Here is a 25,649-nt window from a genome sequence, read left to right as displayed (position 1 = left end):
AAGAATCTCTAAACATCTGAACTCAAGTCAGATTACCGCAGGGGATTGAATGGTTTCTATCCAGTCACGGCTGTTTGGAAGCAGCCAATTTTACACCATGAACTGCAGTGATTATTAGGCTTTAGGTTGTGGATTAGAGAGCGGTGGTGCTGTATTGAAGGGCCTGAACATAGAATAGGAGCCCCCTGCCGTGCACATAGCTACAAAGTGGGCCTAGGCAACAAGGAATATGAGCCTTTGTGTGGGTGTATAAACTGTGTCTGAAGCCTTGTGGATGTGCATTTTTAAACCCACTTGTTTGACTTTGCCTGGCGCGTGTGTGTGTGTGTATGTGTATCATGCGTGCATATGTGTTTGTGTGTGTGTCTGTCAGACTGTGTCCTGAGGTAAAATCATCTCCTCTCTGCTGTCTGGGTCCCCGAGAGGCTTGTTAAGCTGCTGGGCCCTCCTGGAGCCAGCGCAGGGAGAGGCAGACATGACTGCAGTGCTGGAAAATGAAGCTAGACGCACCATTACCCCTAGTGCCAGCATATTTGTTTTGCAGCATGATGTAAGCACCTCAGCGTTGCGCACATGAAATGAAGGACATATGCCGTGCATCCTGTAAAAGCCCATAGTTAGGCCTAAGAATCCTAGTTTTCTGTCCCTGCCACTGCTGTGGAAAATTGATTATATTGAGTTTTTGATGCAAAGTAGTAGCTTAAAAATACATTAGGTCAGTACATTGCAGCACAATATCAATGTCAATCAAAAATTTTACGTATTGCTTCATTATACTTAAGGGCAATCAAGCCATGCTTTTATAGACTCTTTCCTCAGCATCCACTTTTTTACATAGTTTCTTTATTCAGTCAACATTTTCATTATGTCTTGTGTGTATGTGTAAAGGCTATTTCAGATCCTTGTCTGCACTCAAAGGTAATCGTGGTGAAGAAGACTAAATCTATCATTTTTCTATATTATTTGGATTTTATTTTTACATTTTAAGCAACTCTGAGCAGCTAGCAGTCTAAAGTCAACTCTAAAGAAGCCCAATATGTGTGTAAAGTTATAAGACCCTCTGAAATTCCCAGAAATGCAGAGAAAATGATCCCTGTATCAGGATAGGCACAGGCATGCTGAGAGTTAGATGAGAAGACTGATACCACTCTGATGTGTATACAGTAAATATATGTAGCTACCACCGGCAGCTTCTTAGCTTAGCACAAAAAATGGGAGCAGTTAGCCTGGCTCTGTCCAGAGATCAGCCTGCTTCCTCCTCTAAAGCTCATGGCCATCTTTTGTCCAGGACCAGTTGCCAGGCAACCACCCTAGACTTCATGAAGTTACCGGTCCCGCCAAGAAATAGTTCATTACATTACATTACCCCCCCCCCCTTGTAAAATGCTGAATCGTTGTTTTTATATGGCTTAAGTAAACAATGTAGAACATGTTAATTAGCAATCCTTAGAGGTACTGGTACACATTTTGTTACCTTTGGATAGAGCCAGGCTAACTGCTTCCCCTTCCTGTTTCCAGTCTTTATGATAAGCTAAGTTTGTCAGCTGCCGGCAGTAGCTTGGCTCTAACTCTTGGCAAGAAAGCAAATAAGCATATTTCCTAAAATGTAGCACTTTCAAATTATTCATTGAATCAGCTTATGACTGTAAATTACTTAGCAGTTTGGACAGCTGACATTTGAACAATAACATGACTAAGATTATCTCGCAACGATCAGAGTCTGCTGAAACTATAAAAATTGAATAAACGCCCAACTCTAAAGGCGAGTCATAAAAACAGTCGTATTTCATATCACAGGTGGGTCGTTCATTGGTGGAAATCCTTCCTGATTAGAGTTGCAGTCCACATCCAGCTGTTGCATTCGTGTGAATCCGACAGCTGAGGTAGTTAGTCATTCCTGAGGGACCAACAGTTAGTCTGCTCTGCTGGGCACGAGCTCAAAGCCCACAGGAGATGCACAGAGAGACGGTAACAGGTGTTGCTGTGATGCATGCGGAGTTACCTCGTGGTGAGCGTACCTGCCGACGTTCTTTCTCACACACACAAACGTACACATAAATATACACACACACACACACTAGCTCTCCAGATGGCCATCATACAGGATCAGTGAATCAGTCCTCTGGCGGCCATTGTGAGGGCGTAAAGGAAAAAAAAACAGCTTGTGATTTGTGATTTGTCCATGAGCCAATGACCAGGCAAAGTTGTCCCACTGATTGCATGTAGCGGCGTGATAAGGCTGCCATGGAAATTGCCTCCACGCGAGGAGAAAACACACATGAAGCAAGGCTCTGCTTTTTGTTTCACATACAGGTAAAAAAAAATCCTCACAGGGCTCATTTGGCTGCTGTCGGGTGTAACTCATCTTAATCCAGGTTCACACTTCAACCAGGGCCACAGTTGGCAAACAGATACAGACCAGATGAAGCCGTGATTCGTGCTGTCTCTCCTCAATCTCTTTCAAGGGAAGATTTGGAGCATTCTCTTTCGAAAACGTCTGCTGAGACCACACTCTCTCTGCACTGTCCAACAGAGCCTTCGCCTTTGTTTCTATTGTTTTCCCGACACTAAAACACAGCTTTTGTCGTCCAAGACAGTTTCCAACGTCATGCAAGGTGTAAATTGTATTTTTTTTTATATTATACGATTGCCCGAGTTGTTCTTTCTGGCTGTTTATACATTGGCATTTATGGCAGTGGAATCAGAAATGCGGTATCTAAGGAAACCCGGTGGGTAGATGACAAGGCTGATTAAGCCATTAAAGTCCTTGATATGCATTTAGCATAATCTGGCCTGTCTGCAAATAAGGTGGCAGGGAGCTGGTTGCGACTGTTTTCATCAAAAGCTGCTAGTTAGCTCAATCAAAGCAGCTGCTGGTAAGCATCAGCTTTAATTCAGCATTATGAGGAATAGAGAGGAGCTTTCTCTCTCACTCTTTCTCTCATTTCTCTCTCAGGGGTGAAGAGATTCATTTCTGTCATCTGAAGAGATGAGGAGTGATCTGCCATGGCCCATGTTCCTCCCAGCCTCAGGTCCTTTCATGTTCTCAGCTTAATTTGAGCTGAACCAATGTTTATCATTCTGCAGCAACTGGGCCGAGTGGCTGGGAGGGAGGACGGGGTTCTTTTCTTTTTTTTCTTTCTTTTCTTTTTTTTTTCATTGCTAAGATTGTTGTTTTGCTTGTAGACTGCAATATTGTTTCCCCTCTGGGTTAGATTAGAGCCGCTCTAATCTAGTCAGATAATGTTTTAATCAACATAGGCATTTTCTTCATGTTGTGTTACATGATGACACTTTATGGTTGTATAATTAGGAATATAATTGATCCATATTAGTTGCTGAACAAAACACAAAAGTAGTTCAGTAGCCAATTGTTCTTTCTAGAGATTATATTTTGTTGTATGTATATGTATGTATATATATATATATATATATATATATATATATATATATATATATATATATATATATATATATAATATATTATATTATATTATATTATATTGAGATATAGCCATTGAGGAACAACAATATGATCTCATATTGATTGATTGACTGTAAATCTAAACATACAATGAGCTGTTAAGCTATTCTTACTACCTTTCGCTTACTTGCGATTGCAGGTGTGCATTCTTTTTCAATTACCACCATCTAGACAGGCCGTCTGTGCTTTGAGAGGTTCGTTTGTTTTTGTACCTTGCACAAGTGAGTGATAGATTAAAGCTCTGTGTTCATGTGAAACTAAAAGCCGGGTATCAAACCTCAAATCTTTTTGAGCACCGACTGCAATGCATCCGTGTGACACTGAACCCTTATTCAGATTTTCTTGAATTATTATTTGATCAGATACGTTATTTACTGAGTTTAAAAAATCTGACATTGAAACATTGCTAATTTTTGACTCTATTTTATGTTAAGTTTTATTAGGATCTTTTGTGGCTGCTTGGTTTAAGACAACATTACACACTGATGAATGAGTAGTTGGGCTTATGTTGTTAAAAAAAAGAGACAATAGGTTTTGTAAATTAAAAGGTGTGACAGGGCATACTGACATTTGTAAACCATGCTTTAACACCGCAGGAGATGTACATAAATTAGATATTTAGAATTCAGTTTGTAAGTACCTTTACCCTCCACTACATCCTCGCTTATAACCACTGCTGAAATGAACATGTCGTAAAAGTGTTCTTTCGTTTAACTAGACTCCATATCTTTTTTTCATCAGTGATGTGGAGGCAAATTACATTTTCTGTTCTATCCTTTCTTCTCTCTCTCTCTCTCTCTCTCTCTCAGTGTCCTTCCCTCCCTCTTCTCTCACTCAGCTGCACACTCCTCATCTCTCCAAAAAGCAAGCGGGCTGTCGTCTCTCCCTTCTGTCTGCCCCATCTGTGATGCAGTATGGGCCACTGGCTTGATAATGATAGGCAGGCGGAGCGCGGGGCTGCGCACGAGGCAAAAGAGAACAAACCAACCTGCTAAAATGGAAGACAAAACTCTAATCAGTTGCCTCACCAAGTCTACCAGAGGTCTCGCCGTGTTGATAAAAGGTTTGCAGTAGCGGCTCTCGCTCTGCCCAGCATTCCTCCCACCCATGCAAATGTGTGACACATTGTCATATACTGCGGAGATGCGAGGTGGTAAAGAGGCGGAGGACAGCATCTTGATAACACAGCAGATGTGAACCCTCCGAAAGCCATCAGACCAGAATTGGTACCATGTGTTTTTCTTTCCTCATCGCCCCTCCTTCCCCCCTGTACTTGTGTTAGAGTGAGCACAGGCCCGGAGGCTCGTTAAAACTTTAATATACTGTACAATCACAGTAATTGAGTAGAATTTTCAAGTTCTCTCAGTCATGGTTTTAATTTATGAAGTCCCTATGAAAGTTTAATGGATCAGCAGTTGTAGAGTTGCAGCTATCTAAATCATTCTGCAGCTATCTCTGCCTGCGCTGCCTGCCAAGTCCTGCCGTTAGCGTCCTGTGCCCTAGAAAGATGGCCAGATTGCTCCAAAGGCATGACTGTTGCTGGACGTCTGTTCAACACATTGTACCTAGAGGTCTTTCACAGAGCCGTACGATTGGCTCCGAGCTAGCAAACCGAGTGTTGGCATCAATTCTGATGCCGTGCACCAAATATCCACAGTGTAAGTTTGGGGTTTCTTTTCTTCTATTGTATTATTCATGCTAGCAACTACAGGGTCCCTGTTGCTTGATGAATGTAATATAGCATGCTCACTTAATTATGGAGCAGCTCTCATGAGAGGCATATCAGAGAATGTAGACAAGATGAATATGGTACCCCAGCTTCTCTTGCTTATGAATTGTGGGAAATGCAGCAATTTGCATGGCAGGAGATATGATATGCCATATCCTTGTTTCGGTTTTAGCAACACTATCCTGACCGTACTTGAGATGTTTATTATTGTTATTAATATTTTGTCAGGAAGCGGGGATCTGAGTGACACACGGCCCTGGAAGGGGCTTATTAAAAGAAGTTATTGTCGGCTATCGCCGTAGAGAGATACAACGCAGTGATTAATGGTGTGTTTTACAGCTGACAAAAAAGCGCAGGGAGACTCAGACCTGGGAGGACAGCGCTGAGAAATCATTGCAAGGAAATTGCTAGGTATACTTTACCTCTAATGAAAGAAACCATCCTTCAAATGTGCATCATCCTGGACTGCTTTGGGCCATAGGGAAAATGAAACTGTTCTGATTTAGTTTTTTGTTTTGACCTACTTAATGTTCTCCAATTAGGATGTTCTATAATGAAACAATCTGATTTTTGTTTTTTGCTATTATATCATGATTGCATCACTTAAGCTCTAAAATGAAAACAAGCTTGTTATAGCATTTCCCTCTGTGACTTGACAGGTAGTGGGACAACATAAAGAGGCACAGTACTGTAGCGGTCTCTTGTCACTCTTAAACAGTAATAAATTTAGCCCATCTCAGTCACGCTGTCTTTGTGTCTCAGCTTCAGGAGCCTCCAGATGATGTTCCTGGCGACTTGCTGCAATAACTCTTCCTTTAAAACCCTGTTGCCTGTTTCAAACAGAAATAAAGAACAGAATAGAAACAGGCTTGTAGCCATCTAGTTGTCACAGTCCAGTGCAGTCCAATCATATCCTCTTCCCCTCCTGCCTTGTCCTCCTATCCCACCCTGTCTGTCTTAGAGGTGAAGTCAAAGCTGGCAGCCTCCCGCCTTATCAGCTTTTTTTCCCCATCACACACTTATCAAAGCTCCCTTTTCTTCTACCCCTGCCGCTGTTTTTTGTTTACATTGCTCTTGTCACGGCAAGTAAACACCGGCAGTTATCTCTCCGATGCCAACATCTCAGATAAGCCACATCTGCTCTGTCGTACATCTGGTGTATGTAGTAACAAAGGGTGAGCTGTGTGTGGGGAAATACGACTCAAATGGTAAAGGTGCAGTTCGTGTCGATTCATTTTGTGACTAAAAGTGATGTGAAGCAAGCATTACATGGCTTTATTATGACAGTAATACAGTACACTTTTCAAGATATACATATTTCCTGAATCATTCAGATTTGAAATTATACGTTTATTAATTGATTATGTGATATGAAGGAAGCTTAACAATTATGATAAATATTTAAGTCATTTAACAAGAAAAAAATCCAGTTAAGATTTGCTGCTTTTCTCAGCTTTATATCATTGCAAACTGAATAGCTTCGGGTTTTTGGCTGTTGGCCAAACATAACAAGCAATTTGAAGCTATCACCTTGGGCTCGGAGAAATTGGGATGTGTATTTCTTACTATTTTCTGATGCTTTATAAAAAGAAAAACCCTGATGAATCGGATATAATTCATTAGTATACATAAAACTTGGGGAAAATATTCTAAATCACTCAAACATTGAACAGTTGTTTACAAAGGGGCTGCATGGTTGCAAGTTTTTTCCTTTTAACATGTATTTACTTGTTACTTACTGTGCATACTGTCTGTATTTATATATATATATCTGTAGTTCCCCAGTAGAGGCTGCGCATTCTCCATGGTTCGACTGGAGCATCTCCTGGTCTCCTTCTAGTAGCCCCCGGATTAAATCTGACCCTCAGTAGTATTTGTGTGTCCAGCCTTTGCAACTCCCCCGCCTTCCCCTCTCTCCAGGGACACACAACAGCAAGCATGTCAGTCCCCAACCTCTCCGGTCCCTCTGGGAAGATCCATTCACGCTCAGAGGGATGCCGGCTGCAGGCCATCGAAGGGGTTAGTAGTAACCACTAAGCACCGTAAACACTGTAGCTTTACACTCCGTGAACACATCCAGGGGCCACAGCAGCGTGCTGGCTGTGTACACTATCTGGTTCAAGTGATGTCACAGGGGGCAGTGGATTTAAGCAGGTTTTAGTTTGACGCTAATCCCCTTGTGGCAAACACTGTGGAGGAAAGGACTGTCCCTGCCAATGGCGTGCATCAACCCCATTGGATTAGTGCATCTAGTCCCCTCCTCCATTCTGTTGGCATTGTCCAGCATGTGTTTTTACCCCAATTTCTTTACCCTCGCTCTTAGTTTGGAATGTAAGCATCATGCCCAGCACAAGCATGATCACTGCTGTAGAATGGAGTAGATCCTCGCCCTAAAGGTGTGTTTTATTCTGTCTGCATGTGTGTGTGTGTACTCTTTCTATGTGTTTGTCATGTTCTGCCTCTCTCCTCATGGATTTCTAATGTTTCCAGGGCTGAATTATTTAGATAGGCTGCCAGCAGGGAGCTACATGATAGCACAGACTTAAGAGTGAGGGGAGGGGGCAGCTACAGCTGTAGATCAGGTAAAAGGGTACCTCATGCTTCACCTTTTCTCCTCTCCTCTCCACTCCTGTCTTTTGATTGGGGGTGAGTGTAACTGGAGAGTTGAAACACAATACCCGGCTCTATTTTCAGCTTTTATAGCTGTCCGCATTATTGTCTTCACTGATGCCTAACTCAAGTGAGCAGTCGCATTTTGGTGGCTCTGTGGGCCAGTGTGGTCCTGAGTGGACGGAAGGCCAGAACGATAGGTCTGCAAGTCGCTGTCACTACTGTGGCACCATTGCGGGGCATAGGAATTCTTTGTCACTGGATGGGGGAGACGGTGGAGTTTTGTTTCACCATCAACTAGATCTTGGTAAGAAACAGGATCCAGTCCTCCAGCCTTTCCTATACAGGCAGATCCCGCAGGACCGGCATGTACAGCAGCTACTAAGGAAGACCTCTGCGCCCGATCTAAGTAGCAGCCTCTACCTGAGGCAAGTTATGGCAGGCCGGGCCTCTGCACCACCACAGGATTACTACCTGGCTGATGCTACCTTGTCTGCTCAGCCACTTGAAGAGTCTGGGTTTTATAGGGATAACCAGGACCTGCTCACCAGATCAGCCTTGCATTATGGGCCCAGCACTGGGGGGGTGAGGCCTACCTGGGATCAAGGACAGGCAAGGGCCACACCTTCCGTGCTGGCCTCTGCTTCTACACCTAACCCCGCACCTCCTCCTCCTCCACCTCCTCCCCCGCCTCCTCCGCCACCTCCTCCCCCTCCCGCTCATGAGCTGAGCCGTTTGTACAGGGAAACTCTGGGATCTAAGATGATCCCAGACGTCCAGCGTATTGGTGGCAGCTCTCTTTCTCCTGTAGTCTACGGGGTTCTTCCCCCTATTTACGCTGCTGAGCCACATTCTCTTTCTGCTCGCCAAGCTTATAACAATTTCAACAGCTTTCCTCTGGACCCTCGCCAGCCAGCTGCCACCAGTTCAGTGGTGGATCCAGCTTCTCAGGGAATGGACGGAGCTCTCCCCCGAGCCTATGGAGCTATACCCTCCCAGAGGCTGCCTTATGACCCAAACTATGACCCCAGCTCTGCCATGATGGCTGCCACAGCTGGAATGACCTCCAACCTACCTCCTCATCATCCCAGTGCTGCAGACCCCAAGAAGATGGTGGACCCTGCCTTCTTGGCTTTCTTGCGATCTGAAGGCTTGGCTGAGAGCACTATCACTCTCCTGCTGCAACATGGATTTGATTCCACTGGCACGCTGGGAATGATGGAGGACCATGATGTCCGCTCCGTGGCCCCTAACTTGGCCCAGGCCCGGGTTCTGTCACGTGTGGTGCTTGGTTGTAAGGGAAGTGGGACGTTAACACGTACGCGATCCAACAGCTTCAGCCACCGCAACGACCTTTACATGCAGCCCCAGGGTTTGACCATGGACCCCAGCCTGATGCAGCAACCTCCCACCACATATCAGACCGTTTCCCCCAGGATGGGAGAGTTTCTTGGTAGAAGACCCAGCAGTGCACCTTCTCAACACCTCCTGGAGACCACCACCTACCCAGGAGCACGGCCCCTGGCAGCTGGAACTTTCCCAGTCAGCCCTGGAGGATATAGCAATGCTACGACTCAAGGAAGACCTCTTTCCCTGTACAATGCCCACTCTGGTCTTGCCATGTCTGCTCTTGGACAACAGCCTCCACCAGCTCCAGGCACCCCTGGAGCAGCGCCCAAAACCTTCTCTGGCTCTTATTCCCCAATGGAACTGATGAAGAGGGCCCCCAACCTCCCCCTAGCGTCGCCAGTAGGAGCACCAAGCCCCATGCACAGCCCCCAACTTCTCCGGAAAGGGATCAATGCTGCTGCTGAGAGTACCATTGTTCCCGTCACTTCTTCCACCACTCTTCAAGTGCAAAACCTTAACAGCAAGATGGTTGGACGTCGTACTGGTCCACCTGTCATAGTCTCAACCATGACCACCACACCTGACACAAGTAATGTCCAACTTCACCTTTCTCACTTATTTCTCTAAAGCCCCCTCTCCTCTGTCCTCATTGCTGATTTTTATATTTTTTTCTGTAGGTAACAATTTAGTTTTTCTAATTTTGTTTTATCATAGATTAGATGCATAGTGAGATTTAATTCTTTATGTGATAGATTCTTGGCGTACTACAAAAAGAAAATAAGACTGACAGTCTTTTTGAATGGAGGAGTAGCATGTAAGATGCTTCTGACAAGTTAAGCAGCTTTGCTCTGAGAGGCCTTTTTTTTAAATTATGCAACTATTTATACATGTATTGCAACAGAGTTGTGTCATTTGCCTGAGGGGATCCTGTCTCATCACCAAGATGAAATATTTCTTATGAACAGCACTCCAGTTATTAAGGTCAACACTTTGCTGTCTTTTTCTTTTACTTAGTTTAATGGTCAGAATTATTTTGAAGCAACAGTGTGCTTTGAGTTGTTTTGTAACACCACCATGGTTTTTTAAGGTTTCTTTGTTTTGGTGGAAATTTAAAAATAGGCATTAGTGTGATGAAGTGTGAAGACAATTTGGCAAAAATCACTTTTAAATACAGGATAATGTTTACTAGTTGTTCTCTTAATACACTCCTACCTCAGATATCCTAGGCAGATATCCTCATAAATATCAAAAACACATAAACATCCAGCTTGTGTTTAGTATGTAAAAGTTTATTTACTTGATGCAGAGTTGCTGTCATTCTATCTTAGACTGTACTCTCTCCTAATCAGGGACTTAACTGCCTCAAATCCAATTACACTAATTGGATGTATAGTTGTGTGGACTATAATAGGTATCTGTTTTTCTAGACCTCCTGTTTTCTGTTTGAAATTCTGGTTGCGTTGTAGTACTGTTTAAAATTTTCATTTATTCTTTGTGTGCTGCACTTACAAACTCATCACATCGTTCTAACCTCAGACAGCAGGTACATGGAGAGGAAATTTGCTCTCTACCCACTCAAACTGAAAAGTTATTTGAAAGTAAATTTCTTAGCTCTTTGCTGTTTTCACTAACTTGCCAACATTCATGTCTTAAATGCCAATTCTTAAGAATCGATTTACATTTTTATAGTGACAGTAATGACAGAAATGTTTCGCTTTTGAAGGTCTCGCAAACGAAGACCAAACTTGCCTTTTTGTTTGTTTTCTAAAATTATGTTTTCTTTTTAACCACATATTCCTGTGAATATGTTTATTGTTCATCTTCATTGGCTTTACAGAACTCATAATTATGTAGATACTTTTGTTGAACTTACAAGGTTAATACAAGTAGTGTGGCAGCTTTTTACGCCCAGTTTACAGTGAGAGTGAGTTCCCCAAAGCATTATCTCATCTTATTTTTTATACATAAAGGCCTTGGTTTTTCCCCTTCACAGGTTGATAGATGTCTCTGCTGATGAGAGCTGATGAGCTTAGGGAAGAATTAAATCCTTTAACCTTGCTTTTAGCCATGTAACCCTGTTTCTTGCCTGCCTCTCCAGTAGGTCTGTGGGCTGCTGCACTTGTTAAAAAGTAATGACTTTTATGAAGTGGCTTTCCTTCATGTGTTGTCAAGGAAATGAGAAGTGAGGTACGAGCTCCAGAGGAGCGGGAAGAAGTTGTGGGGGAGGTATTGGTGGAAAGTACCTTTTCGAGCTTCATGCAGATATACACTGCTTTCCAAGGTCACAGTGGCAGCAACCCCCCACACGCCCAACTACACTTTCAGCACAACAAACTCATTTGCATGTAGCTGACATTTGTTGCTTCAGTAACTTCATCTGATAATGGGCAGTCCTTGCCGCCGATCGGAAAGCATACTTCTTAATTGTGTGTTGCTAGGCAACCTAGGTTTCAGTGGTAATCAGAGATAGATAATCTTCACATTTAAGGAAAGGGAAAAAGTGGAGCCCTGCGTGCAGTGTTGCACATTTATTTTGTGCACTTGTTACTCTTTTTTGAGCAGCCATTTGCAGTTTAGGGCAGGAGGAAATTGAGTGAAAAAATAAGATGTTGCAGGGCACTTAATGAAAACATTTCTCTTAGTCTCTTTCCCTCTTCTCTCTCTCTCTCTCTCTCTCTCTCTCTCTCTCTCTCTCTCTCTCTCTCTCTCTCTCTCTCTCTCTCAGCAATGTACATCTCAAGAGATTGCTTTTCATTTTTGTGCAAAGGGCTCTACCAGTGAAGAGCCTCTCTTATTACATGCATGGTGTTTTATGTTCAAACATGCATATTGATGAAAAGTTGACACATTATTCCTTTTGCACCTACTGAATAAATTGGTTGTTCTTCCAATACAAACCAGTCTTGTCTTTATCATCTTACATCAAAGTGTAAATTTACACATAGCCGAGGCATCCGCATTTCCATATAGTTCAATTCTTATCTATTCTCAAAGCTGAGTTTTGAAAGCAAAGATGTGAGAAGCAGTGAAATCAGTAGCTCCCTTAAAATATTTATGTAAAAGGTGCAGGTGGGAGGGCCCTGCCTGTGTACTCCTCTCTGCTGGGCGCTGTCTTGGTTGGCTAAAGCCGTAAGTAGTGTTAATAATGGCATTAAACGGTTGAGTCGAGCTTAGTTGCAACAGTTCCCTTCCACCCAAAGTAGGGAGCGCGCCTTGCAGTTGGCCATGGAGTTGTCTGTCAGTGGCATCCCACAGAGCAGCACAGGTGGGTAAACCTAACTTCATTGTCACGTGAAGCAGAATAGCCAACCCGCTAGCTAGTGATGTGATTAGCTAGTAGCCTGCATTGTGTGCGTGCTCAGTAGATTAACTAAGGTGGACCCTTACATGTTGTCCATAAATGCCAGCACGTGGTTTCCTTGTGGAGATAATCCACAGAACATCTTCAGCTGTACTTTTCTTGGCTGGAGAATTAGGAGGCGGTGTGTTTAAGGGCAGGGCTTGTAGCTTACAGGAAGGAGAGACAGACCAGAACTTGGCAACAGCCCCTTGTAGCCATATGGGATATGTCAGTTGACGTGTTCACCTGTATAAGTCTGTTCTGTTGGTTCCACTGTGCCCAGGTTATATCCGCTCTTTCCTGGGAGGTTGTCAAAACATGGCAGGTCCCTTTTTTGCCTTTTTGACAGGAAGCCATCACTGTTGCGGCTGACAGTTATGTAACCTTCCGGTGCATGGCTCCCATGGGGGCCTGAATGGGATTTTAATTTCCCTGCCTGTATTTGGAAGGACATCCACGAGGATGCATGCCTAATGTACTCTCAGCTGTCCTTGGCTAAACTGCTTTGTTCAGGTGTCTGTCATTGATTTAATTCTGCACTCCTGCCTGTTTTTCACTGGCTATTCAGGAAGAAAGCATTCCCTATGTGTCAGTGTGGCCTTAAACTTTGTTTCTGGACATGCCTGTATATCTGTGTGTGTTTTGGGAAAAAGGACTGTCTGTCTTCCTGTGCTGCCACTCTGCTCTTTCGTTGACTGAGGGTGCTTTGAATGTGTGCTTATGTTGCCTCAAATGCATAACTCCAAAGTACTTGTGATATATAGATGTGTGTGCGTTTGTGCACGACACACTGCACAATGGTGCTGCCCCCCACTATCCTGCCACACATATACACAGACCACAGATGTCCCTTTCTCAGCAGCAGGAAGTGTTTGTCTTCATCTGAGGCCGCCTTGATGTGACAACAGGACATGGGGACAAGACCTTAAGTTTCCTCTATCTGTCTCTTTCTTCCTTTGACTGTGCATTTACAATATAGTGCAGTCAGAATGTGTCAGGACAGTGGTATAGAACAACTGTCATTGTTAGTGTTTCTAGCACATTGGATTTGTGTAACCATTTTTATACATATTGCACCACTTTTAGATCAGTGCAGCAGGACAATGATCCTAAGCGTACAAACAATGCAGAGTTTTTATAGAAAGAGTCCAATAACTGACCTCAAGGGTCAGTCACCTGACCTCAATCCAGGTCAGTGGGTCATCGTTTTCAGACATAATCATTTACTAATTGAATAATAATTTTAATGACTTTAAATGTGTGTACTATCTTAAGCCAAATGACTTTTTGTCCCCTGAAAATGACTTAATAAACGTCCCTGCAGTTTTTATCTGATGTGGATGTAAACACCCTAATATAAAAGCTGAAAGTGCAAATCTCCGTGCAGTTGCTAACCTGACTGTACCGGATGGTTTGCTACACAGAAAAAGAGGAGGCACTTTCAAAAAACTTGGCAACAAACTATATAACATAGTCAAATTCTTATCAAAGGGGTTTGGGTTAGGGGCTCTTATTGTGAAGGGGCTAATGGCTTACATTACCTGTCTAGGAATAGGCTGAGAATTAGAGTGAGGAAATCCTACTGACCATCTGTGTGCGTTTGTGTGTGTGAGTATGTATGAGTACTAGCATAGATAATGTGTGTATGTGCACTTGTGTGTGTGGATGCTACTATACAGGCATCACGTGTCAGTGGGAGTTTGTGTCATCCTCACTAATCCCTCTGATATGAATGAGTGGAGACAGACAAGAGGTTTCAGCTCACATGGCATCGGTCAGGGTTTATTAGAGGGAATGTATCTGTGTAATAATCAGACTAACCCAGCTCTTGTATTAATATGCTACAGCACCACATGCTTGCATTGATGTACTCTATTTAAACAAGGACAACGTTGTCATAGAGTAACAGTGATGCATTTTGTCGACTTGTTGGCTCAGTCTCCAGAACGCTTGATTTGAAGTGAAACAGTGAGGTTAAGTGCTGACTTTCAGCTTTAGTTTGAGAGCGTTTCAACCTACCTGATGCATTCTAGGAATTGTAACCCTTTGTATACAATGCTTCCTAATTTTAGGGTACAGAACTAATCAGACAAGTAAAAGAAAATGAACAAAGTGGTCCCAGATTTGTCATCTGAAGTCTTTGAGCCACAGATATGGGGCCACAGGGATTTGTTTTGAGGGTTTTTTGCCTTCATTGCGTGACTGTCTTGGTCTTTCAAGCACCCTCCACTGTTTACCCATTAAAAAAACTTTATGTTTAGTGTCGCCATTCTGCTTTATTGTCCTTTGGGGACTCTGTATTAAAAGGGCTAAAAAGTTTAGAGTTGACTTTTAGCCTCACAGTCACCGCTTAATTTCAATCCTAATGTGCTAGAGTGCAAGTGCAAATCCAAAACAATGAAACATTTTCATTCTCCCTGTAATGACTGTGCTGTTAAAGGCCACTGTTCACCTCTAGATTCTTTAACGCTTATCTGTACGGAGTCCTTCTATCATGTGTCTCCAGTTTCCCGAGAACCTGGTAAATGTTACATGAACTATCTGCTCCTCCATCTCCACTTGGCCTCTGTATTGTTTGTGTCCCTGGGGAAATATGGCCAGGAAAATCTATTTTTCCGCTGCAGTAGTTTTTTTCTCAGAAAAAAAAAAAAAACAAGTGAAAGAAAAAAGTGTTGTGGAGCCCCATCTCCTCTCGCCCCGCCGCCCCTCACCCCTCCCTCACTGCTTTCTCATGGTTGATCTTTCCAAACCATCGGTTGCGTTCACAGAGGGATTAATGGTTTCTGCGAAGCCAGCCAACCCATGGAGGGAACGGAGCCTTCGAGCGAATGAGGAACAGCTGGTCTCTCCCTGCTTGTGACAGCTTGAGTGTTTGAGTGTGTGTTTGTATGTGCGATAGTAGCAGCTGACCTCTGCACAGGGTCAGAAGTGCTGTCCCTGGTCCGAAAGTGGGCCTTAAGTCTTCTTAAGTTTTCTCCCATCTACCGTGCTGCTGCTGTTAACTGTTAGTAAATACTGTCAACAGGTCTTTAAAAGTATTACGAGTTTGCAACACAGTTTTTGATTAATTAATTGGGTTTACACCTTTTACTGTGTACTGTGTTTTTAATTTATTCAGTTTTTCGGAATTTCTGAAGAACTGGTGTGGCTCTGACACACGGTTAAACATTTTTGAAATCTAAAACACAGTTTCAGTTTTCAGTTTTTTATAACCACACTATTCAAGTGAGCTTTTTGTATTCCCTGTGCTTATTTGAAGATTAAATGAGTCTTAAATTAGATTTTTGCGAGACAGTGTCTGGGTGTCCCTCATTGTTTCCCAAATTAAATTGGAAATGGCCAAAAAAATGTCATTAATTCAATCCGAAGGATGCAGCTATGTCTTTACAAAAATGTTTCAGGTTGTGTAGCAATGACCAGAGCTCAGCTGATTGGAATTTAGCTGCTGTCACACTGGCCCCTGCATGCTCCTCCACAGGCCTAAAGGTCACTTCTAATGGGGAGATGAGAAGTGCGATTGTGTGTTTATGCGCCTGAGTGTGTGTATGTGTGGGTATGTGTGTGTGCTCATCTTGTGACGTTATAATTGGTAAGAAGAATCTTCCAGCTATTTCGGGAGATCACATTGTCATATAAATTCTACTAGTCTCCTTATCCCATGGCTGTTTTGTTTACAGGATAGCAACGATGTGTGCTCACTGCTCGCGCTGTAAGAATGGCAGCACTTTGATATAATCTCCCCAATTATCTGTCGTCAATTCTGCCGTATATTATTCCTCTCTCCACGGCAGCTGGGGAGGAGATTGGTTTTGTGCATGCCGAACGGCAACAGCTGCATCCACTAAAACAGACAACTACCTCTGCACACCTCCCCAGTCCTTCGTTTTTTTTTTTTTGCCTCTCCCCCCCTCTCTTCTCTCCCACTCAGTGGTGGGCAGGTCACCCTGAATTATTCATCAGTGTGAAATGAAAAAGCTCATGGATATTGAATATCCCCTCTGAAGTGGTGGCCAACCTTGTGTTTTTTTTTCTTCTCTTCTTCCTTTTTTTACCACTGAAAAGAGTAAAGAGCGGCACATCTCATTGCCAGGGTATTTCAAAGGTTAACCGATTGCTTTACCTTGCGCACATATTTACTTTCTTCATGGTCTGTGGTTGGCGAGGAGGAGTTGGAGAGAGATGGCGAAACAGAGAGGATGAAGAAAAGGATTGAGGAAGAGAGGAGATGAAAAGAGTAGAAATAAAAAGGTAGAATGGTAATCTGTGGTCCTGTGGATATTTTTCTCCTGGAGGAACTCGTTCCTCTCAGCACCACAGCGGGCTACCTCGTTGTGTAGCTACACCTGATTCACTAACCTTTCTTGTCGCGTGTTGTGAGGCCTGTTCCTTCCTGGAACGAGTGCGACTGTGGTCATCTGTGGTCGTCCCGATCGACCAGTTGTCACTCGTTTCCCATGCGGCCCACTGTGTTCCTCCATTGTCCTCCTGCCTAGTCTTTTGTCCTGTGGTTTGATCTGTGGCCCGTGCTGCAAATCAATGCTACTGGTTGCCATTCATTCAGCTCAGCCGCCAGCAAACATGGCAAGGGCTCTCAGAACATCTCCCATGTGAGAACATATAAAATGAACAGCGAGGATAAGGCGAAAAATCCTTCAAGCTTCAAACTCCGTGTTGTTTTTTTATGTTTTCAGGACATTTCAGTCACATCAGAATATTTCTGTGTCCATTTACTGGAATTAGTGTCTTTATTTTTATAACGAGCAAGTTGAATGCCGTGTCCCTGAAGGGACTTAAAAAAACTCCTTTATGCCAGAGAGCAGATGTTAAGATAATGAATAAATAAAAACTAGTCAAGGGGCAAACCCCTCCTCCCCTGTTGAGTTTGTTGTACATGCTAATAGGACACGGAGTGTTTCACTCTTTCAATAATATCCAAGAGAACAGTGCAGCATTAACCCTGCATCACTCTCATTGGCCATTATGTTGCTACTACTCTGTACCCTTTCAGTCATTACAGTCCATTTTCCTCCATTCCCAATTTCTACTGCAGCATAGACAATTACTCAGGAATCCTTTTAAGAGTATTCCCAAGCCATACAAAGACCAAATGTGCCTGCAGGAAGCAGCCAGGGGTTTAACTGGCTAACCTTTTCCAAAAGTATTCTTAACAGAATGGTAATGACTGACAATTGGAGAGAGGAAAGCTATTTTATTTTCCTATGAATGAAACAAGTCAAATTGTTCGTATTCCAGGAAACAGTTTCGAGGCTCTGCGTTTGTTTTTCGCTTATTCGAGAACATCCTGTTTCTTGCAGATAATTGCGCTTTAGCTTAAGTGAAAAGTATTGGCTGACGGCATACAGGACGTGGGGCAGTGTTGGTGTAGCTTCGAGGTGTCAGGTGATCCAGGTGTCATATTGTGTGGCCAAAATGTAAACTCGAGTTACAGTGGGTTTGGGGATACGTTGGGTGGTGGTGGAGAGGCTCTGCTCTGCCAGAGGAAGTGTGAAATATCATCTGCCATGGTGGAGGGAGGTGAGTAGGTGGGTGGGAGTTTCTTTCCAGAGGGTGTAGGAGATGAAGCAAGGGGGGTTATGATGATGAAAATGGCTGTAACTCTTTAGCAAAGTGAGCTTTAAAAGGCTGTAAGTGGACACCTCATAGTATCTGATGGCTGACTCCTGGCTGACAAGACCCTGCGACCCTGGTGTATTTATCGTAATTGAGCACAGCTGGGCCGCAGCTTCTATGGGTTAATAGCCATGTGACAGCTTCAGGGCGGGGGGCGGCGGGGGCCTTAGGTATTGTGTATATGTGCGTGTATGTGTGTGCATACGTTTTATTTACTTGTGCACTCTGCTGAGTGGCATGCAGGGGCCACACTTAGGAGGGTGGGACTCTGCTGCGTCTCCACTCTCTCTGCCAGGCCAGATGGCTCCTGTCGCTGAGAGAGGAGGTGGAGCAATGGAAGGAAAAGGGGAAGGAGGGGAGCTCTGAGTTGCCCTTAACAGCGCCAGAGTGGCCCGTCCCCAGAGCCACCACATCTGGAGACCACCTGCAGCTGGCTCACCCCGTTTCCTCCGTCCTCGTCCCTTTCCCTCTTGCACACGCTCACTTTCTCACTTTGTTTTTCCAGATGGGGGAGGTGGCGGCAGTGGCAGTGGTGCGTTTTAGTCAGGCTGGGATTTGTGCCCATATGTCAGTAACTTTAGTGTGTCTCTGCTATGGGCAGAGCTGGAGGAAGAGCAGGAGGGAGTGAGTGAAGGAGGGAGGGAAGGCGGCGGCGGCGGTGGTGGCGGTGTGAAAGCGTAGCAAAATATCATTTTATTTTATGACTGCACCAGCCTCTGAGAGTTGTGGGTTTTGTATTTGTAATATTTCTTCTTTTATTTCTCCCCAAGTAAAAAGGCAGAGTGAGAATGTTCGCTTTTCTTCCCTTCACTGTCGCTGCAACTGATCCAGAGGCCACAGGGGGGCTGTTCCTGCCTGGAAAATAAAGCCTGCTTGCCCTCCTTGGCTCCCCCCAAATAAAATACACTCATTTGCATTCCCATGCTGTAATTTAGCCCTCCTCTCCCTCTCTTTCTCTTTCACTATCTCTCTGTCCCTCATCCCTACATCTTTTCAGTCCCGGTCCTTGCTGTTCCGCAGGGATTGGAACGTGGGAGGGGAAAGAGGAGGGGAGGCAGAGAAAACAAAAGCAGAGAGGCACTGTTGACTCAGGGTTGTTATCTGGACCGCTGTTGAGGGGGTGGGGGCTCTCGTGTATGTGTGTGTGTGTGTCTGCATACATGCCTGGGGGGGTTATTTACCCTGGCTGCTGCTGCCACGGCAGGTGCCTCTCAATGGATAAACCTGGGCGTCCTAAATAAATATTCACCGTGGGGAAATTAGACGTGCGTCACAAAAACCTACATTACTACTGCTCTCTTTTCCTCCCTCTCTCCACCTCTCATCACACCAAGAACTTTCAATCCATTGAAGATCAGCCATCTTATTTCCCGAAAATCCAAAAAAGAATTGTCAGTGAGCATGAAGGACAAAAAGAAGGCAAAATGATAAACCTGTTATCAGCATGTATCTTTGTAAGGTGACTGTGTCTTTATGTTAAGAGCACTGACTCCCCTGATATTTTGGTTGGATGCACTCATTGCTTGTTTCCTCAGAGGTCTAAGCTCTTAAACAAAGTCACTGAGCGAACAAATACGACCTTTGGCTAAGATGATATTGCATTATTCATTCACTTTGACATTGTTTTCTGTAAGAAAGAGTTGCCAACTTAGCATCTAAGGGCATTTTCAGACCCTTAAGTTAATTTGCTCTGGTCAGAATCAGCCGATGAGAGGCTGCATTTTATTTTTAGTCCTTGGTTTCTTTTCACTCTGACAAAATAAAAAGCAAGCCAAAATGCATCACTAAAAGCTAGATGTGCTGGTTGGATGTTTCTGCGGTTGGAGTGAGAAATTAAAGACAGGAAGGAGTCCCTATCCACCCAAATATCAACGTACTCCATTGCTATTCCAGGTCAGACCTTGATTCATTCTCTTGCTTGCTGCAAGCGACTGTCGATTTTGCTCACCTACGCCTTGTAGTTATATTAGATCAAGGACTAAACAAAGCAGGTTTGAACATGCCCCAAGTATATGTCAGGCTTTCATCAATATAACAATAAGAATAAGCATATTTGTTTATAAACTTAAAGAGCTCACTCACCCAAATTACAGGAAATTAAATCTAGTTGTATGTAGCAATTCAAATAGGTTTTATTTGCACAGGTTATGAGATATCCATCTATGAAACTTCTGCCTTTGCCCCAGTGCTATGGATTTTCTTTGCTCCACAAAAGATACAGTCAGCAGTGTTCACAGGGACTGTTAGAAACCACTAGAGGTAATTAAGAAAATATGTGTTTTGTGATTTAGGTGAACTGACCCTTTAATTACAAAGCGCTAGACGATTACCATATAAGACAGTACATACTCTTGATACCAAATAAAAACTACAAAAAGTCAAAGTGGGAGTAATACACCACAAGATAGAGTTGAGAACGGAAGAAAATTCAAAGCAACTACTATAAAAGCTGGTAGGGGTATTTTCTAGGGTGCAGCTGCTCTCGAGCTGAACCTCCAGCTTACCCGAGTCCAGCATCTGAAATGGCCCCCTGAACCTCTGGTCATAATGTGGTCAGCTGAAGCCTCATCTCCAAGCGACAGGTTGGCTCGTTCTCCCGTTCGCTTTCTTAAAATCCCTTTAAGTGCTTTAGGGGGATTTAACAGACCTCTACATCCAGCGTCCTCTCAGCAGCCAAGTTCCAGTGCTTACAGGAAAAGGGCGCTTACAGTATAATTAGGCTGGTTAAAGAAGAGGGCTCCCTCTCAATGGTAAATCCACACAGACTGTAACGAGGTTCAGGCCATTTGTTGGGTCTTCAGGAGCATGACCGCCGCTCTTGATGTCTCACTATGCTAAAGTTCGAGGGTGTGAGAAGTCATGCAGCAGGAGGGAGATGGCAGTGTGGACTCTCAACTCTGAATTCTTGAACTCTGAATTTGAAATGAAAAATGTATTATTATGCTTCAAAAAGGAAATTCATATAAGAAAAAATTGCACGGTTGCCCTTTTGCGTATAAACCTGTATCTTAAGTAGTATTAAGACTCATTTTTACATTTTATACAGAGTTTTATTTTATTTACTGGTTTTTAAATAGGAGCAGATTCGTTTGAACCTATTTTTACCCAGATTTTCATTGCACTGAATAAACATGGAGAAAAATAAGACATCAAAATTAAAAAATAATATTGAGCTTTAAGTATTGATTAGTTTTATTTCAGCTCATAAATACATGTGCAGGGTTTGTGCATCAGGTTGTGTAGTAAGAACTGGGTGTGTGCAGGCACAAACGTGTGTGCTCTAAGGTGTGGTTGTGACTTTACTTTATGGAAAGGGGGTAACAGATGTCGCCTTCAGTACTGGTTTAGACCCAAGTCTGGCTGCTCTACATCTGAAAGAGGAAGTGTGTGTTTGTGTGTGGGGGGGGGGGACCTGCTGTGCCAATCTGTTCTCATTAGTGTTTACTCGCCCCCTCCAAACATGTAACAACATGCACGTCAACTGCTGGAGTCAGGAGCATATAGCGGTTTGTTTCGCACGAGGCCTGTGGCTTCACATAACCCATCCCAGCTCAGTCCAGCTACCTCATTCGTTGAGACCTGCGTCTTTTTGGACTCGTCAGCCTCAGAACGTCAGCCGTGGCGCCTGCTCGAGAGATCACTTGGAGATATTTGAGGAGCAGGGTCCCTCTAGGAATTTGCGTAGTTGCGATCTTAAGAATGAACACATATTTATGATCCCTGCTAAATTCCCACCAAAAAAAATGTCAGACTTGAAGAATGCACAAAAATTCAGACTAGAGACACTTTTGTTGGCCAATAAATAAATATAAGTCAAGCCACAATCTCCACAAACAAGCTTTCCCAACTATGCTGGGAAGGACTGTTTCCATAAAACATGGCTTTTTCACGCGGAACTTTCACGCTCAACAAGCTCTTTAAATTGAACATTTTAAAAGTTACAGAAACTGAACCATCTCTTATCTAATACCCAAAACCAATCATTTGGTTTATGGAGCTTACCGACAGCCCTACATGGCATTCTAAGAAGTACTGTGGTTACTATATGGACTGGTGAAAAGAAAGTTCTAGAAGTCTCAGCAGCTAAGATTCTTCAGGCTTTGAGTGGAACATTACTGCATACTCCTCTCATCAGTAAGTTAAGTTGACATTTATTGCACAATAACACCAAAATGGTTGCACATTTTCTCAGCTGTATTGGAAAAACAGTTGAAATTCAGCCATTCTGGACCAACTAATTACAAAAACACCTCTGAAAATCCTGGAAGGACTGAACCTCGACAGTACCTGCAAACCGGCTGCATGCAGTCAGATATAATCTTCTAACTGCTTACCTTGGAGCTCAATACTATTTGACCTTTTGACCTGCGGAGTTGGCAGTCATCAGTGACCATTCACAAATCGCCAGTGTTTCTCTGATACACCCTGCCTTCTTCTGATTCCTAAAATATCCCCAACCTCGCAGAATGTCTTTTGAGAAGCTGTGATCTGCCACGTTCCATATTAACATATTGCTGTCAATCAGGGCCCCCTTTCCTCCTCCTCCTCCTGCACATCCTCTAATGTTATTGAAGAGAGAAAGATCAGAGGGGCAGGCGTATCCCCACACTCCATCAAGAGTGTGTGTGTCTCTCTCTCTCTCTCTCTCTCTCTTGTGTGTGTGTGTGTGTGTGTGTGTGTGTGTGTGTGTGTGTGTGTCTGGCCGGCTGGCAGGAAGTGGGGGCTGCTGCCTTTGATGGTCACACTCCCTCAGATGTGTCATTGCTGCAGACGGCGGCTCGCCTGACGTGCCGTGTCTCTGCTCGTTGGACTCATGCGTCTGAGAAACAGCAGCCCCTGATAGTCACCTGCACACACACACACACACACACACACACACACATACACATATATATAATAACACACTTAAAGTGGATGCATACAATTATTCTGCACAAAAAAAAAGAAAAAGAAGTCTTCACAACAGGATAGACAGATCCACCCACCCTCCCCCTGTGAGCCAAAAACTGCTTGGGCTGTTCCACCTTTCCACTTTACTGTCAGTGGTAATCGGTTCTGGCGTGTGACCGTGCCGGGCTCTTTTGTCTATTGGTCGCGCCTGTCATGCAAGCCGGTGAGGTGTGTGTGCATGCATGCATGCATATGTATGTATGTGTATTTGCGTGCATGTGCGTCGCCGTGCTCTGGCCGTGCAGCAGAATTACAGGGAGGCTCCGGTTACATTGTTATTCTAAACAGGGTGTTTTTCAGCCCGCTCGTCCTCGCAGTCATTCAGCAGAGCGATCTGTCAGTTCGCTCCCCTCCCTCCCTCTCCTCCCTCCCTCCCTCCCTCTCTCCTCCAGGGACCAAACTGTGAACTTAACACACTCGGCTCTGATGACTTCCCTGATGGTGCGAAAAAACAGCCCAACTCTACAGCTGTAATGTTATTGCTGGAGTGGCTTGAATGTTGCATTGTTCTTAAGGTTTTAAGTGTGTGTGTGTGTGTGTGTGTGTGTGTGTGTGTGTGTGTGTGTGTGTGTGTGTGTGTGTGTGTGTGTGTGTGTGTGTGTGTGTGTGTGTGTGTGTGTGTGTGTGTGTGTGTGTGTGTGTGTGTGTGTGTGTGTGTGTTTCAGTTTCTGTGTGTGTGTGTGTGTGTGTATTACATATTCAGAGCAAGGGAGGGGAGTGTGTGAGTGTGTATGTCACCATTCCAGTCTCTTCCCGGTAACCCGCAAAATGCCAGGGTGGGGTGAGGTTGTGTGTTTTTCTGTGTGTGTGTGTGTGTGTGTGTGTGTGTGTGTGTGTGTGTGTGTGTGTGTGTGTATGGTGTTTTGGGGGGGTTTGTTGAGGTCTAGATGAAAGTAGAAAAGCAGAGGAGGGAACCAAATAATCGGGAGGTGAGGCTGGGAGCAAACGAAAGCAAAAGAGTGTGTATGTGTAAGAGAGGGAGGGAGAGTGTCAGAGAGAGAGAAAGAGGGAGAGAAGGGGGGAAAAAAGGGGCAGGCGTTCTTAAAACACTGTGGAGTCCAGATCAGAAATAAAACATAAAAAAACGGGGGAGAAGGAGGAGGAGGGAAAAAAAAGGGAGGAGGGATTGTGCTCGAGTGTGTTATGTGTGCGGATCCTATGAAGTGAACGCAGCCGGGGAGTAAATTGTGCGAGCCCAGAGAGCTTCAGATTTTTGCATGTTCGAGCTGGCACTTTTGATTTAAACAGATTTCATTTTTTTTTTTTTTTCTGCTGCAAGATCTTTTTTTTTCCTGCCCCTCCTGGTTTATTATCAGCTAAGACAAAGGCAGGAGAAAAAGAGCTAAACAGAGAGAGAGAGAGAGAGACATAGAGACAGAGAGTCGCACAGTGAATAGATGTTGCGCAGCTGACAGCAGAGGAAGCGGCAGAGAGAGAGAGAGAGAGAGAGAGAGACTTTCCAGCCATCGCGCTCCCCGACCGCAGCCTTTTCTTCCTGGGAGATTAAAAAAAAAAAAAAGAAAAGGGGACAAAAGCGTATCTCTCCCCCCCCCAACCCCTCCTTTTCTCCCACACCCCCAGCACCTTCTGCAAACCGGCTACCATCCGATCACCAGCCTGCACGTCGCTGTGTGTGTGTGTGCGCACATAAGGACGCCGCGGGTGTATGGTGCTTTTTCCTCCCAGCCCTCAAAGGCATGGACTGAAGATGATGCAGCCGGGGGCTTAGTGAGAGCTTGCTCCGCAAAAAAAAAAAAAAAAACCCATCCCCTCGCCAACAGGGCCAGACCAAGAGGAGCAACTCCGTGGGAGTGGGAGTTGGGGGGAGGGAAGGGGGGGTTGAAGGAGTAAAGGAGGAGGAGGAGGGAGAGAGAGAGAGAGAGAGAGAAGGAGGGGGGCACCCTCCTTGGATTATTGCGGAGGGTCTTCCACTTCCCTGTTTTTTTGTTTGGTATTTTTTTTCCCTTTTTCCCCTCTTCACTCGCCTCAACCATCCTCTGTTTTTCGCTGCGATGTGTAGTTCTTAAGCCGAAGAATGTGGAGACAACATTTTCCAGGCAAGAAGCATGTTTCCTGTTTTCTTTTCTGGATGTCTAATAAAGTCTGGCATGTGGGAGGTGGGAGGGAGGTAGGTGGATGGGAAGAGGTAGAGGAGGGGAGGGGAGGGGAGGGCGGGAGTGTGGATAAGAGGAGGGTAGGCGGGAGAGTGTGTGTGTGTGTGTGTGTGGGTGTGTTGTGTAGTCGGTAAGGTAGGCGAGTAGGTCCAGCAGTTGTTGTCATTTCGAGATCCGCCCGTCCTGTGCTGCTGCGCTTGGCTCCATGTTTGTGCTTCCTCTGCGGTCTCGGGGTCCTGAGCGCGCTCTGTAGCTTGGGGCAACGCAGAAGAATAAAAGAGCGGGAAAAGAAGAGAGGGGGAGAGAGAGAGAGGGAGAAGGAGGGGAAGGGAGGTCCGGCATGGTTGTGCCATGGATGCTGTTGACACCCGCTTTTGTCCCGTGGTGGAGTGTGAGCCCGGCCCGCCCATGCACACAGAGGGTACCATTTAAAACAGGCGT

At 44.5% G+C, this 25,649-nt stretch overlaps 1 protein-coding gene across 8 annotated transcripts in view; it reads left to right on the top strand.

Moving 5' to 3' along the window:
• Positions 1–25,649, top strand: part of LOC127373791 (C-terminal-binding protein 2) — a 94,262-nt gene that overhangs the window by 42,475 nt on the left and 26,138 nt on the right. For 2 of the 8 annotated variants that reach the window (XM_051418549.1, XM_051418550.1), the window contains exon 1: positions 7,926–9,762. The exons of 4 other annotated variants lie outside the window; for them this stretch is intronic. In XM_051418549.1, the coding sequence (XP_051274509.1) occupies positions 7,941–9,762 (1,822 nt within the window). In that variant the 5' untranslated portion in view covers positions 7,926–7,940. Of the gene's footprint in view, positions 1–7,925; positions 9,763–12,383; positions 12,439–24,210; positions 25,152–25,649 lie in introns of those variants that run through there. 2 more of the 8 variants (XM_051418554.1, XM_051418555.1) reach the window with 2 other exon arrangements.

The sequence above is a fragment of the Dicentrarchus labrax genome, unplaced genomic scaffold, assembly GCF_905237075.1.
Source record: "Dicentrarchus labrax unplaced genomic scaffold, dlabrax2021, whole genome shotgun sequence".
Taxonomy (NCBI): Eukaryota; Metazoa; Chordata; class Actinopteri; family Moronidae; genus Dicentrarchus; species Dicentrarchus labrax.
The sequence above is the reverse complement of the archived record's forward strand: the minus strand, read 5'-3'. Positions and strand labels throughout refer to the sequence as shown.